General features: G+C 38.6%; 1 protein-coding gene across 5 annotated transcripts in view; it reads left to right on the forward strand.

Moving 5' to 3' along the window:
• Nucleotides 1–16,924, forward strand: part of ncam1b (neural cell adhesion molecule 1b) — a 65,931-nt gene that overhangs the window by 29,390 nt on the left and 19,617 nt on the right. For 3 of the 5 annotated variants that reach the window (XM_029445999.1, XM_029446004.1, XM_029446001.1), the window contains exons 2-10: nucleotides 144–218; nucleotides 1,544–1,753; nucleotides 2,953–3,096; nucleotides 4,280–4,417; nucleotides 4,782–4,899; nucleotides 5,758–5,918; nucleotides 8,495–8,637; nucleotides 9,909–9,932; nucleotides 16,109–16,138. In XM_029445999.1, the coding sequence (XP_029301859.1) occupies nucleotides 144–218; nucleotides 1,544–1,753; nucleotides 2,953–3,096; nucleotides 4,280–4,417; nucleotides 4,782–4,899; nucleotides 5,758–5,918; nucleotides 8,495–8,637; nucleotides 9,909–9,932; nucleotides 16,109–16,138 (1,043 nt within the window). The remainder of the gene's footprint in view (nucleotides 1–143; nucleotides 219–1,543; nucleotides 1,754–2,952; nucleotides 3,097–4,279; nucleotides 4,418–4,781; nucleotides 4,900–5,757; nucleotides 5,919–8,494; nucleotides 8,638–9,908; nucleotides 9,933–16,108; nucleotides 16,139–16,924) is intronic. The other 2 variants (XM_029446002.1, XM_029446003.1) reach the window with 1 other exon arrangement.

Consider the following 16,924-nt stretch of genomic DNA (forward strand, 5'->3'; position numbering starts at 1 on the left):
TTCGAATATAAAAACATGTAATGAAACACTGCACCTGTAGCACTGACTGCCTTTAGATGGCACACATACAGTATGTCTACATTTGGTGCTTCATTCATTTTGTTGCTAATTAAGTTTCTGATTTTGTGTTTTTTCTGTTTTAGTTTCACTGGAAGTGCAGATCATACCAGCTCATGGGGAGATTAGTCTTGGAGAGTCCAAATTCTTCATGTGTGAAGGTAAGTTTACCAAACTGTCTTGACTGTGAACATCCAAGTTTTTACTTATCAAACCTGTCAATTCTCACTTTTTACCTCTATTTTTACATTCTACATTTATCTTAATAAAAAGAGATGAAGTTGAAATATAAAATGAGACAGACAGAGCTCTGTGTTTTGTGTTAATAATGAACAAATGAATCATGTGTTCATATATCATGTAAATTTCACATAAAAAAACTAAATTGGTTCTATATTTTTTTTAACTGGTACTCAGACAAAGTACAAATAATAAAATAAGTACTGATACAAATGCTTCACATTACCAAACACTATTTATATTGTATAACCACATTGTTTTACAAACCAACTTTTTAAAACATTTAGTTACATCCTGATGATTTATTGTTCTAGTGATGTGTGGATTTCAGTTTAACCGCATGCGGTTAAAAATATTATTTACATTCTACAAAATATGAACATATTTTAAGCTTAATTTTTTATAAGGCAAGAATTAGCATACAGTTTCACAGGGAACAGTAGAGGTGTAGTGTCCGTGCATGTGCAGGTCTCTAAATTGGAAAAAAAAACTATTCTTTCGGGAGGGTGGCGTGTGGAGGATTTATGCGTAGAAGTGGATTCGGATGGCATCAGAGCCCATCCGTGCATCTCTAACATACATGAATCCATGTCGCCGGTTATCAATGTAATAAATGATTGACCTTAGTTTCATGAGACAGAACATCTTTCGTACCCATCGACCAAGAATCAGTGATATCGGTGAGGTCAGGTGCCTGTGAAGAGTCCAAAGGATAATAAAAGACAATACAAACCGCAGCAACAGCCTGTTCACCCTGCTGCCGTCTGGCAAGCGATACAGAACTATCTGCTGCCGTACCACCAGACTATAGAGCAGCTTCTTTCCTCGAGCTGTGAGACTTCTCGACTCATCCTTCACACTCCACCATAAAAAATAGGTTTAGTTTTTATTATGTAGCATAAAGGGACTACAACTGCATTTGGTTGTGCAACCCTGTGTTGTACAATTACAATAAATTAACCTCGATACCTTGTTAATGTCCTGCGTTTCCTGTTGCCCTAACAATCTGTTCAAGGCAAAAAAATGCCACAAAGTATTTGTGCTTATTATGGATGATATTTTATGACATTTTGGTTGTTTCTAAAGAGCTATAATACACAGACTTCAGGCTTCAGTCCATGCAAGAGCATAAACAACCTACAATATTCAGTCTGTGGGCACTGGTGCCCTTCACTGATGTTGAATGCGTACTGTACATTTTAGAGAACTGTTTTTTCTAACACACTGCTCTCCACTGTGCTCTCAGTTGTAGGCGTTGCCAAGCACATAGATTGGTTTGGTCCGACTGGGGAAAGGATAGAACCGAACAGACCGGACATAACAGTAAGCCGTAACGATGAGTCATCTTCCACCCTCACACTGTATAAAGCTGGGACTGGAAATGCAGGGACATACAAGTGTGTCGCTACCAATGGAGACCAGCAAGCGGAGTCAACTGTCAAAGTGAAAATCTTCCGTAAGTATCTTCCTCACCCCAAACATTCTCCGAATTAATGATGGGTATGAACACAGAAGAAGAAGAAGAAAAAATCCTGTTCATTGAACTCGTAGTATTTTATTGACTGCTCAAGGGCAACACATTACTCTTTTTCTTTTCAAGTGAGGGTGGATTTTTCATCAGTTCAATAAACGGTCGGAAGACCATTAGAGGGCTGCTTAATGATCCTGTCTGTTGTGCAGTTCTTGTGAGTAATGGCTTTTATTTTCCATGAAAGCCAAGCATCAGCAAATGTCCATCAGAGATGAAATCCTTTCCCAAACAGAACTTTTCCTGTTTTTTCATTTTCTTATTTCAGGTTATTATTAGAAGTGGTCACCCGTGTAGATAGTGCATATTACAATCAATATACAGTCCATCGTAAAATAAGCTTGCCGTTTCATTTTCCTGTTTGCAATTTGAATTTGTCTTGGCTCAGTAAATGCCAAGAAAATTGTGTTTTTGAAGAAAGACATTTTTACTATTTTAGATCAACTCACACATTCACAATAAGCAAGACACTTCCGATGTCAGAGCAGTAACACACACTCTTCCTCTTCTTCTGTAACCTATGGAAGTATGACGGCAGCAGCACTTTGCAGATGTAATTTATTTATGTGATTTATTTATAACATATTTATGGAGTTGTCACTGTTCTCTATGTGTTGAAGGTTTTACAATAAAACTTGTGGCACTTGTTTCAAGAAATAAACTGCACAATATACGATACTGCAACTTTATAGCCGGGAAGCTTAATTGTGATTCTGTAACTTTTGCCCTGAGTCAAGTTTGTATAGTAACATCAGCGTAACACTCCATGCCGTGTAGATCTCCACATTAACCAATTAGTTAGTTTTTGGAAATGACTGTAAATTAGAAATGCTTTAGTTCTGGTAACTTAATAAAAATAGTGTGACAGGGGAATTTGTTTAGAGTGATAATAAGCTCGGGAGTAACGCAAAGCACTGCCTGATGGAGCAAAGTTTGAGGGGAAACAAGTCGTCACCATTGTTACGAGGAAGTTGTTGCAGGGAATTGAAAAGGTTTGCTATATTTAGAAAATATCCTGTCGCTGTAATAGTGAATAAAAATGTATTCCTTCCCAACAGTCAAACTAAGAATAAGACAAATGCTGTAATACCAATGAGTAAAAAGAGCTTTTTCATGTTATATTCCAGAAAAAATCACCTTCACAAACGCACCCTCACGCCAAGAGTTTACCGAAGGAGACAATGCCAACATAGTTTGTGAAGTCATCAGTTCGCCCTCACCCACTGTCTTCTGGAAATATAAAGGAGCAAAAATACAGATGGAAAAAGATGGTAAGCGCTCCCTGAACAGCTTAGGGATCATCTTTCTATTTCATTTGATTTGATATTTAGCTCCTGTCACCTGTTCTAACTAGACAGATGACTTTTGTTCAACTTTTATTGTTTGACAAACTTAAGACTTATTAACTTATGAATATTGTAACTATTGTTTGATAGTTAACTGGTTTGCATTACATCTCTTTGAAGTCTATACTATAAAGAATCTAAATATCTGTCATTACTAAATATATTGTGTACCTTGTTTGTAAATCCGTCACTGTTTTGATGTATGACCCATGTTAACATTGTGATGCAGCCAGAACATGAACAAAATATACTTAGATAACTTAATTGAAGAATACACTCTAATGAAAACCAACATGAACCATATTTTAAAACAAAAGACTAATTTATTGTAACATGGATTACTAGAAACTACAAGACTACATGGTTGGAATATTACCACAGGCTCAACAAGCTATAATCTATGCAGATTAACCACCATTAGAGACTTGAAATCGTTCATGCACTGCTTTTGTTATCCAGTCTCCTCCAGGTTTTATCCTGCGCTTTGAAAGGAAAAATTAATTTGGTTTTGAATTTGAAAATGGAACTGATTCTGTTATTCACCTCTGACACAGAGCAATATCATAATGTGTTTGGTATTGTTGGTATTGCTCTCTGGAAAATAATAACCCGGGCTCATGTGTAGGTTGCGATACTATTTTGGAGTTACTACATGATTAAATTTGTTCCACTCACTTTTCATCTCCAAGTGAGAGAGCCCTTGTGGGCCATATTTCTCCTTTTCTGAAGGAAGGAGTGATGGGCATGCTCACACATTTGAAATAGTGGAAATCACTTATAATCTCTAGTCTAAAATAGAGCAGTTTTAATGTAACAGTATCCTCCAGGCAGACAAAACATTGATTTAATTTAAATGTGTAATGGTAATGCAGAGATATTAGTGACTAAATCAGGCATCAGTGTTAAAATGTTGTTAACCAGATACAACAAAGTCAATCTTTACCATCATTCAGTAATTCAGACTAATTCAGTTGACAATTTTCTTTATATATGAAGTTTCAAACCTTCTTGGTAGCAAAACTGCAGCTGTTTATCACCAAATACTGACTTGTGACTTGCCAAATATATAAAACACCTAACAATACATTAACAATCTGCTTCCTTTCAGTTCGCTTTAAGGTTCTGACCAACAATCACCTTCAAATCCGTGGCATAAAGAAGACAGATGAGGGTTTATATACCTGCGAGGGACGCCTCATGTCCCGCGGCGAGATTGATCTGCGGGTCATCAAGGTCGTTGTGAACGGTTAGCAGCCCTAGCACTTTTAACTCTTCCTCTTTCTTCCTTTGTGCATATTTGTGTGTGGCAGGTGTCCCATGATGCTCAAATAAGCTGTATTTCCTTAGAGGCGACCAGGCTCAGCATCAATGTGGAAACGGTTGCCCAGAGCAACCGTGTATCAAAGATGTTCCATGCTAATGAAGGCTGTTCTCCTGCAACTTCTGAGCCGAGCAAATGACGCCTAAAATAAATGCTCTGAATTTGTCACAGCTTCTTTCTCTAGCTCCTTTTTTTTATCTATGTGACTATCTGGATATGTATGTATATATCTACACATTTATTTTTCTTTCCATCTTTGTCATTATTTATCTATCGCTGTGTGTCTCAGTGCTCCCGACCATCAGGGTATGGCAGTCAGAGGTGAATGCCACAGCAGATGTCGGGCAGCCTGCCATGTTGACTTGTGCTGTTGATGGCTATCCTGAACCCATGGTGACATGGACAAGGTAAACCTCAAATGCTTTGCTGCAGCACTTGTCAGATGTCCAGGACATTGCTCTCATAATTTAAACAACAATGTTGACAGGACTGCATGAAAAGTGTAATACCACCAGTAACTCGTAGCCTTAATATCCAACTCCAGAATGCACACTGTCAGTGAAGTATTTCATACAGTAACACACCCACTTCAGGAAGACACTGTAGGTTATAAGGGATATTGTACTAACTGGGTCATTCATCGCAAAGGGATACTTAATCACACAGTATAAAAGGTGCATGTAAACAGTGAAACCTGAAGACTGGAGTGTCATCAATAGCCACATTATTCTGTGTATCTGAATACAGCCATTGATCGCTTCCTGCTTTGTTAAACTGTTCCCGTTCATCTCGTTTCCAAGACAGCTGTTAGGTGTGTAGAGATGACATAGATATGGGGGGAGGGGTGCACAAGGTGCAAACAACCCAGGAGCTACTTCTGGTTTTTAGTATTTTGTCACCTTTGGAATCATTTTGTTGAAGGCAGTTTTGAAACCCAAAACAAGAGATTGCAGACAGCTGGAGGCCGGAGAACATGATCTACTTTACATGGCTGCCAATTGTGACAAACTGTTTATAATCCACAAGGAAAAAAAAAAAAAATACATGAGCAAGGTCTCGATAGAATTTACACCAAATGTCAAACGGCTTGTAGAAGAAAATATTATTATTATTGATTTTCAGCTTTCACTGCATTTTTGCCATCACAGATGTGAAGATTAGGAAAACAGAACTCTTTGTAAAGAAACGCTTGTGAAATGATGCGGTTTAGAAATGATGTTTTTGAAATGGAGTAGATAGATGGATATAACACATGTTTTCCACAGGAACGAAGTGGTTCTCGAGGCAGGAGAGAAGTACAGCTATAATGAAGATGGCTCAGAAATGACATTAATGGAAGTTACCAAGCTGGATGAAGGAGATTACACCTGCATTGCCAAGAACAAGGCTGGGGAAAGTGAGAAGGAACTGAGTCTGAGAGTGTTTGGTAAGGCAGAACGTTTTCTATACACACAAACATGAACTAAAGTGACAATATAAAATGTTCCAAGTGTGTGGGAATGAGGCACAAGAGTGTGTAGGAGGGGGAAGAACAATAGTCTGTTTTCCAAGGGATACAGTATGAGGTGTTGTTTCAGTGTGGGTTGTGGTTGTTTCATGTATAGTTGAAGCTTAAGGATCCTGAGAACTGGCCAAGTGGGATGAGCTTATCTGAAATCTTTGAAGTCTTTTTCTTTTTTCTTCTCTTTTGCCCACTAGGTTGTTGTTGTCTTTATTTTGCCACGTAACGACCATAGTTTCAATCACAACCACCGCAATGTCATTGCATGTAGGCAATTAAATGTACAATGAGTTATCTGGTTCAGTTAATTTCCCAGCACAACGGAGGTGGCAGGGGCCTGGTTCTTTAGAGCTCACTGGGTAAAAGATTACCATAAAATGACTCAAGACAGCTTTCAAAGCACATTCTCCTTACATCAATGTGGGAAGAGATGCAATCATGTTTTTCCTTGTACGCTTGCATTTCTGAATATGAAAGTTGTATACATGTGTTGTTTCCCCCCTGATCCTGATTGGAGTTCTTGACTATTTAGTACCTGTCACTACCAAGTCCAAGTCCTTACATGGCACAGATGCACGGTGCACATTTGGCCTTAGAGCACCTGAAAATGTGATTTAAAATCTGACGGATTTCTATAATATTAAACAATTCTGACTAAATAAGCAATAATTAAATGGAATGTTGTGGAAAAGAAGCATTGTTTGTCGGACCCAATATAACTGCATTTATTCTCTTGGGGAGGAGATTCTAACGTTCCCGGTCACTGATTTTCACCCCAATTTCAGTTATATTTACAGCCGCAATAAATTACTTCTATTACTATTACTACTGATATTTCCTCCTGTAATTCAAATCCTCTCCAAAATGTGTCTAATGCAGCATCTTTGCTTCGCGTCTCTCCCTCTGCATCTCCCCGGCTTTCTCTTTTGGCTTTGTCCTGCTGAATGTCCACGTCTATTACAGACAATCTTGTAATTTTCTGACGGTTAAAATGCCGTCTGGAGATAAGTTACTGAGGAACACAGTGAATATTAATACTCCACCTCCCCTTGTAATGTTGATCCCGTCCTAATGGGGCTTTAAGTGTTATTTATCAAGAGTTTTAACATTCAAACCCAGTTTCTTTAGGATTATGTGGGAGTGTTATGATCAATTTGATTGACAGTCCTGGCAACAAAAGCAAACAACCTCACACCACTATTTTGGTTTATAATATATTGCTGAATTCTGATTAGTGCAAGGAAGTATGTGTAACCTCACCCACTTCAAACCAGTGAGAAGAGCACAGACAAAAAAGAAACACGGAAATATCTAATGTGAAATAACCAATTCCGTTCGATCTCTGTGTTCATATATGACCTCAAAGTAAGCGTTTGATTAAGAAAATATGGCTACATTGAAATTAGTCAAGCAAATTGTTTGAACACTGAGTACCTCTAAACTCAGAAAATATGTTATGCATCAATATTTTTGGAGAAAAGTGTTTTTGAGTGTCAGCGTGGAGATGCAGTGGTAGCAAGGCAGGGATTATTTCTCTACAGAATGAACAAAATACTGAAGTTTAAATCCAGTTGTTTAGAGAGCAGCAGAAGCTTTTTAGAGGCGTCATGCAAAGAACTCAAAGCAGCTCTGCACACTTCACTTGCTGAAACACATCTGAAACGGCTGGCTACTCTTCATTTGTTTGTGCTGTTCCTATCGGCTCACAATGCTGTATCCTAGAAAATGGTTCCAGTATTTTAACAATAAACAAAGAATCCTAAAAGGAGTAACATAAACATAGCTGATACCATCCATTAAAGAATGATACCAATCCCTGGCTGTGAATACAAAGTGTTGCTTGTTCAAATAGGTTTTTATTATTTTTTTAAATGGAAAAGAAATGGCATAGTTGTTTCTTTAGTTTTTTTTGTTCATTTGTGTCTTGAAAATTATTGGTTGGGATAAAAGCATTTTAATTGAAGGTTTTAATTATTTTCTTGCGCTAAAAATCATAAATTATACAGTATTTCGTATATTTGAATAAGCTTACATTAAAATGTATTGTTTAATCCATGCATTCATCCTTCGTGTGGTGGAGTAAAGAATGTGAAAGCACAGAGTAATGCTCAACCTCCCGCTGCGCATGGCACAGTTTTGGCCCCCTGCTGTGCTTTCAGGTTAGCTCATGTACACTGCTAAGCAACGATTCCCTCAAATGTAAACAAAAATGAACACCGGCTCCATTGAGATAAGCTAAATAAATTATTACATGAATTAAGTTTGGATCCAAACCTGGTTATCACAACGTCCCCACTGCTGGAACTGGAAAAGCTTAAATACAGTTTTGCTGCCATAAAAATCCCCCCGTCACCTGCCTAGCAACTGATCCTCCTCCTCCCTTTCAGCTCATCACACATCCACAGAGTGGCTCTTTCACTTTTTGTACTTGTGCTGCCAAACCACCTGGCTCGTCTTGTTATGCTGGTGCCGTCGTGACGACTTTGTGTTTGTCTTTACAGTCAAACCTAAGATCACATACATCGTGAACCAGAGCACATCCGAGATGGAGGAGCAGGTAACTCTGACTTGCGAGGCATTGGGAGATCCAACTCCCTCCATCAGCTGGAGTTCCGGTGAGCGCATCTTCACTGAAGGAGAGCAGGTAAAAAAATAAAGGCAGTATGGAGGACCATAGAAGTTCAATATCTTAATCTTAAGTACTCCATTCTGGTCCTTCAGGGCCAATGTCCTGCAAGCAATATTTCCTGGGGTTAATGAACCACACCTAGTGCAGAGTTGACTGATATTAACTGTGTCCCAGTTGCATAGTAAATTCTAACCTATACGGTTTTTTTTAAGTAACTCGTACACACTGGGGAAATTAGACAGTAAAACCTCTTGGTAGATGGTCAAAGCAAAGAGAGAAACATTACAGATGATAGAGGCAAATTGTCTCTTGTGCCAGCACAGAAAATAATGTAATAATAATATATTGTTTCTTTGTAATACTTCCATATTGGTGATATGTTTCTGAAGTTGCGGTTTGACTGATATCAATTAATCTCATGAAACACTTCTTGTATATACAAAATGAAAGTGTACGTCTTACCCTTACCTTCTTATAGTGCATTTTATAATGCTTAGACATGTGGTGTGGAATTAGGACACATCGACGAGTAACTACCCTGCAGGAAACCGGAGTCACAAGGAAAAGAATTGAGCACCTTATAAACTAAATTCAAGAGGTATATTGATCACGCACAGGTGGGAGATTTCTGCAGTTTCCTCACCAAGATTACGTACTGCTTATTATTTCCCCTAAATTAGCAGCTCCTTCTAGATGGCCCAGAGGATCTCATGTAATTAGCTCAGCCATACTCCACTATAATGTGGAGTACACCAATGAGTTTTCCCAAATGTCATGAAAATCTGCATCAGAAACCCAATTCTAACATTCCCCAAATAAGCATGCAATTTGAGGCAATAATTAAACTTTGTCTCCTTCTTATTGTAAAGTATTTGCTAGAATGAGCACTTGAATGATGAAGTGTTTGTTTAGCATTTTCAATCACCATTATCATTATTCTGCTCATGCTGGGGATTGGAAAGTGTAATTTAGTATGCCTATCTATGGATATTCTGCTACCATCTTTTACATTTGTTTTGAGCTAGCTTATTACCAACCATTACATCGTTGATACGATGTCCTTTTGGTAATTCCGTCTACATTATTCCATGTGCAAATCATCAAAAGCAATGAATACTTGATTGGTATTCTCGTACATCTATTGCCCTCATGACCTGCTTCTCTAAGGTCTCGGTGTCTTGCTACAGTTGAGAAGTAATGAGGGGGAAATGCTTCAGAGATATACTGAAGTTCATGGAGGAATTCTGGATCCAGTCCGTTACATGCGGTACATTTTCTTCCTACAGGCACATCTAAACAGGATCTATCAGGTAGGAAATCCACGTGGCACAGAAATGTACTGGAGTAGTGTTGCGAAGTATGCCTGAATATTTGAAAAAAAACACCAAAAAAACAGTGAAATCATATAATCCCTTTTTTTTTATTGAAAAATTACCCAGCTGTTTCTTGAAAACCCCAAGGAATGATCTCATCAGAGTTCATGGAATTGATTCGACTGCTGCATGCTTCCCAAATATAGCCTGAAAAGGTGTCGCACTGATCTTGTGATAGAAAGTGTGTGGAGCTTATGTCATGAGATCAGATGACAATTTGGTTAATAACATAATAAAAGAGAAAACCCATTTCTGTGTCGCTGTTGCTTGATCATTTCAAACTTTACATCACAGCATGAGGATTAAAGCCCAGCTCAGTTTGTCTGTCATCTCCATAGTTCTGTAGATTGTCTAACATGTATGTCAGTATCACTTGAACATTGAGGTCAAAAGTGCTCCCCCTAAAGTCCTTTGAGTATCAAACACACCCTGTGGACAAAAAGGAGTGTTTGAACGTACCGATCACAAAGGTGGCCATGTGGTGAAGTGGAGTATGCTGCGAGAAGAGGTTTAATGGGCATTTTTCCAAGTGTGAAAACTGGTTGCTATTGGAATCCATTGTAATTGACATGATTTCAAGCAGACTACAGCCACTGTGCCACCTACAAGCCTACAGGGCTAAGTGTTTGATATTCAAAAATAGGTTTTGAGTGAAGCATCACTTCGAGTGCAAAACACGCTACCACCATATGACGCACGTCACGACAGGCCTATTGTTTTCTTTGTAAACCCACACACCCACAGTGGCGAGGCACACCACACGTAGCGGCCAGTAACAGTTTACACCTCTGTCCTATTATCCATCGTAGATCGCCCTTGAAAGGCAGCATCTTCTGGAGAACACACCTGCTGTTGTACCTCTACTTACTCTTCTGTCAGTGACTTCTTTTGTGGTCTTGAAGCGGCCATAATGTATGAGGAGATACTCATCAGAGGGCGAGAGTCACTCTCGCAGCGCTGCATCCTGATATTATATGTCATAAAAAGACATCGCCTGGCAGGCCTTACTGTACTGTAGGTGTGAAGATGGACTCTGGATGCTGAAGAACATAAATAACACACAGAGGCTCTCTGTTACCAACAAAGGAGCTTGCAACTACAATATGAACTACCCCCCCCCCCCAGCTCATTTCTGCACCGGGTAGCCCTGTTGACGTGCAGCACCACGACATGTCACGTGACACATGACAGCTGTGCTGTGGTGGCACCGTGTTTTGCACTTTAGTCTGCAGTACGTTTTGTGATCTGTGGCATCTCTTTACAGCCGTCGTCAACAGAAATGATTAGCAGCCAGTATAGAAAGAGTAGATTTATTTTCCTCTTTATGGTTCTGCTTATCAGCAAGGGAAATGATTTCCATAATGGGTCTCTAATGAATGCATGAGGGGACGGCTGCTAATTGTTTAATTGTCTTGCTCTGTTTGTTTATCTAATGTCCGTCTGTCATGCTATCTGTAATCATCATAACAGCTGTATTTCATCGAGGATGGTGTGACAATTGAAACAACATTCGTTTGGGGTGGACATGCTGAATAGAAGAAAATGCAGCTGTTAATTTTTTTCAACAAAGTTTAAACGATGCAGTGAAGGATTTTCACATTAATATATTGATGGGAGATCTTTGTGTTGGTTGGCAAACCAGTACATATCGGTACTGTACCATTTCAGATGTGTGGTGGGGATAAATATACAGAATTAATTGGCTGTTAATTTGAATGTGTTTTCAGTTATTTGGCTCCGCAGTTGGTCAGCCGCATTCATCGGATGGACTTTGTTATGCAGAACTCTACGATCATAAAAAGATTCCCTTCTATTCCCATACAGTTCTTTACTTTATCACACATATCAGGGATGTTTTGTTCGTTGTTACACAGGAAATTCACTGGCATAAAGAAGAGGATTATTGGAGTTATGCGTGTAATACAAAATATTATTGGATGCTGATCAATGAGTAACAGACATGACGGCGTTCTTTTTAACATAACTGTAGAAAATGACAAAATGATTTAAAGTTTAAGTTGAACTGTTGTAAATAATTACTGACAATTTAATAAATAATCAACTTGCAGTACAGTAAGACGATGAGTAGCAGTTAAATGAGTCATTTGACTTAAATAGACTTTAGTAGACTTTAACCTTTTTCATGGTTCAACAGTCGGTCCAAATAAATTAAAAAAGGATACCAACTTTGAAGAAAACCTCAGAAACCAAACACCAGAAAGCATTTGTTCATGAGTATGTGGTGTTGGCTTGCTTCCATCTTTAAAGCTAGAATAAAGCTGTGAACAAGCCTCAAACAAAACATCTATTAAGGTTCTTTTAAAGGTTCCCCGTGGAGTATTCTTGTAAACAAACAACATTTCAGCTACATGCAAAAGTAGCAAGAATAAATAGCTAAAGTCTGACACACCAAACGAACATTAAAGAACGAGTGGCGAAGGAGCCGACGTTGACTGCGTCTTTGCGTCTAGTACTTATACACTGCGCCTGCGTGAGATGAAATAACTCTCCATACCAGCTGGTGGCGGTAGTCTGTATTCGTCATTAGAAAACATAAACCCGAAGAGCTTTGACTGTAAATATACAAGCCATTGTTAAGATACACACATTAAGACAAGTTTGACTGGTATAATATAATGATTAGAGAATTATGTAAGAAACTAATGTTACGTCTTATAAAGTCTGTGATTAGCCTTTCACTTTCGGTTTGAAATCATGTCCGGCTTCGTTTGACTCGTTTCCTTTTTACTTTGGTCTCGGGTTTTAAAGGTTAACACGGGGAGAAACATTCTGTCTGAATAACCTTCCTCACAAAATGTTCAGTGTCGGCAGACAAAAGCTTTGAGCTCTAACAAAGTATATAAGTAAAAGTGCTGCACAATGTGCGGGTTGACGTACTGTACATTACAAAAGACAGGCTAAAAGGAGCAAGTTTAAAAAGTGATGTACAGTGGTGGGTGCATGTTTGCGTAGAGTTATGATTTCAAATTGGGACTTATCTGGGGATAGTTTTGTTGTTGCTTATATGGCTATTAAAGTTAAGTGTTTATATATTTATTTAAGAGCTTTAATCAACTGTACGTGTGGTATTGGGTTGTTTCAGTCCTTTGAATGCATTCGCTGAAAGTCTCTCTAGATAAGTGTTTTTTTTAATAAGTGAAAATGTAAATGAGGTATTTATCCATGCTTTCTACATTATCTAAATAATGAATGTTTGGCTTATTTTAAATAAATATTACATTCTGCTTGATGCACAGAGTTTTTCAAGCTGTAACTATATAAGAGGAAGTTGTAGTGGAAGAAGCACTAATTAGGAAACTTAAAAGCACATTAAAGTGTGTAGTGTCTGTAATCTTTGATTTTATAAAAAATTCAAGTCTCTGGACACAAATCTGCTTTTATCGCCTGCTCTGTCTAACATCCAGAATGCCAATTACAAGAGACCTGAGAAGATAAATTCATTATTATTTTACAAGTAATGAGATAATGAGAAAATGTGTAATTAATGTGGTGTGGCAGGGAGTCTGAAACAGAGGAATGCTTTAAGCGTAGCGTGCCAAAGGCAGACAGAGCATTGCTTTCTCCAAACACAAAAGGCCACTCATTTACAGCAGCACGTCCTGCTCGCTCAGTAGTGGGGTGATGTAAGGGAGTTTTTGCCTCTAAAATGCTGTCAGTCTTCTGTGATGTGCAGGCAGACGCTGTGTGGCTCAGCAGTTAATGACACAGGACAGTATGCATAGTCATCAGTTTCAGCCAGGCGTCACCCAGTGAATGAAAACAGCACCAGGACTTTGTACTTTTATGTGTTTAGTGTATTTGTGTTAGTATGTCTCCTCTTTCGCTGCATTGCCCTGTTCACGCCGACGTTCCAATTCATGTCGGAACAAAGAGCGAGGCTAATTTCCTAATGTAAGGGAGTAACAATATGCTGGAGAAAATGATAAGTCCCAAGGGAGCCGTCACCATATTGTTCTGAGCGTTTGCTCGCAGGAGTGATTTTGTTTTGGTGTCTTCCGTTCTGCCCGCTCGCATCTGCTGCTGTTTATTTGTCCTTTTGTTTTAAACAAACACCTGTCACAGATATGACGGCGATACTTGTCTGCTCACTTACTGCGGGAGCGTCGCTACAGACGAGCGTGTATGAGGTGGTGATGTTCCAGACTATTAAGTTGCCTGTTTTAATTGGACCACCGCTCTTTCTCGGCACTGTGGTGATATGCAGCCAACTGCTGTTTGTACTGATGTACAGTGCGCAGTGTGTTTCACTGTGACAGTAGAGGACTTAGCAATGCTCTTAGGAGCTCCGTGAAATTAGACTCACACTGAGCGCTCTGCATATGATTTGTCCAATAAGTATTTAGTTGTCACCTCTTTTTTTACCTGCTTTTTTTCATAGAAAGGTGAATGACTTGAATTTATATGCAGCATATGTTCTTGGTGTTATTTATATGCCACCAGATGGGTTATGAAAGGGTGATTTTTAGATGTGAATTAATTGATGGTTTAATTCACTGTTTTTCCCCCCTAGTTATTCCTGCAGACTGCTTTCGTTTTACGTGACATTTTCTTGCAGTTGCACCTGATGAAATAGCTGTTTATCATTTTGCCTGTTACGCTTCAACACTTCTTCCGCTACGTGAGCCCTCACTTCACATTGTCATGCTTAACATTTTCTCTTCAACATCATACAAATCCATAGAGCATGCTTTCCAAAAAGCTTTTCGTCTTGTGAGGTTGGGCTTTTTGGTGTCGTTGTGATTTAACTTGACATGGCATGTTGACTAGAACAGTTCTTGTGTTTGTTTGTTATCCAGAGATTTGATTTGATATGTAATGATGTGAAGTCATTCTGTATTCAGTGGAGTGGGAGATAAATCCAACATGATTATGATAATCACTTATTTATCCTCATCGTTGTGATTTTAATTCCTCAGTAACTCTAAAGAACATGATGCAATGTTAAAATGTCACGTTGATCCTAGTGAGAAATTAAGTTGAGTGTTTTGCTATTGTACTATAATTTAATTTACTATATGTTCTTAAACCATTATGCAATATATATGATTGTTGGTAATGTTACGTCATCAAATAAACATGAGAACTGAGATTTTTCACTACATGATATTATGGAGAGGCATTTAATGATGCCACTTCATGATAACTCAGCCTTAGTTGTTATTTAGATTATGTAGTGTTGGTCAGTTAGTGAGTCTTAGGTGCATCCATTCTTATAATTCAGAACTGAACATGCTCATAGATTAGTAAATATCCACTGGCAGGAAGACGGGCTATCGTGTATTAAAAATAAAATGAAACTTAAGTTATTCAAATCACATTTGTGTTTACTCATGCCTTGGAATACAATCAAAGCACACATAAAAACTTAATTTGAGATGTTTGAGACAGGACACCTGTAGGCAGAGATTTATTTCCAGGTGTCACATGGGGTGTAGAAAGAGCTGCAACAAAATTGCTTCTTTTACTCCCCTTATTGCTTATTGAGAAACACAGCAAGCCTTGATGACTACTAACTGTGGTTTCTTGACGTAAGACATGCTTTTTATATGCACGAACAGACAACGGTGCTAGAGCAGAATCCGTTTTAGTGGGTTTTATATTCTCATTATTGCTTCAAGCCTCTAAAATGGATTGTGAGTCGATAATTGCTGTACTACCTTTTACCAAACAGGCCGACATATCTCTGTTGTTGCAGCGTAATGGATTCACCTCTTCCTGATAAACCAATAACCTTCTTATCTGTAAGCATTTCCGTTATCCTGATGCCAATAGACTTACTTCTTTGGGGGTTAGAAGCAGTCTTGTTCCAGCGTGCAGTACACAAAATAGCACACTGTAAAAATCCCTCAAAAATACAAAAACTCCTGTTTTAATAGACTTCTCCGGTATGTAAATCCAAAGCATACCTCTTATTTGTATCTGCAGACTTTCAGCAAAATCATACATTCAGCTCAGGGACTGAAGATGTACGGAAAATAAACTGGACACTTAATACCTGCATGCAATGTGCAGCATCCCAGCTTTTCCTGGATAAGGATTACTTTCTAAGAATTGCTTTGCCTTTTGTTTGTTGTTGTGTCTCTCTTCTACAGGCATCATGGACTCGGCCCGAGCAACACAAGGTATTCTAAATGCATGACTTTCTTTTCCTACACCCATCCGTCTTTCATGTCAGGGGAATCTAATTGAATTCTGGATGGACGCAGACCAAAATTCTTGATCAAATCAGGGTCAGGGAGAGTATGAACCCTGAGAAACATGCACATATCAAAGAGGCCTGTGTGTCTATCTCTTTGTTTTATCTGTTTGGTTTCCATATAAACGTAACTTTCAGAAGCCTTCTTTAGCCTGTGTTTTTTTTCAGTCAATACAAAGCTTTTGCATGCTCGAACATGATTTTCATCCTTGATTTTGTTGATTTTTACAGATTTGATGCATAATTCTGTTACGTGCAGTTTTCCTGTTTTGTTTTAAACGTTTTCTGTTGAGGTAAAACTCTCCTTAGATCTCTCTGTCCTCCCACACACGTCTCCAGATTTCACTGCATCTGATGCCAATTCTTGATTATAACTTCAACATGTACATCTGAAAATTGTTTTTTATCGCTGTAATTCGTATGACTAAAGATGTCTCTGTGCAGCAGCCCTGAGTATCAGAGAGCGATAGAAAAAGTGAAAATTGACAAAAGAAAGCTGCCTACTTGAGCGTTCTCCAACTCACTTCACTGTCGAATGTGTTTCTTCGCATATAAGAAAATTGGTGAGAAATACCACTTTGTCATTTCCTATTTTAGTGCTGAGTGCCCCGTACTCAGGGACAGTACAGCTGCCTCTCTTTTGGCTTGCCAATGTGTGCTCTCACGAAATGTGTCGTTGATGATTGCTCTTTACGGTTTCAGGTGCAAGATC

The sequence above is a fragment of the Cottoperca gobio genome, chromosome 13 (assembly GCF_900634415.1).
Source record: "Cottoperca gobio chromosome 13, fCotGob3.1, whole genome shotgun sequence".
NCBI classification, from domain to species: domain Eukaryota; kingdom Metazoa; phylum Chordata; class Actinopteri; order Perciformes; family Bovichtidae; genus Cottoperca; species Cottoperca gobio.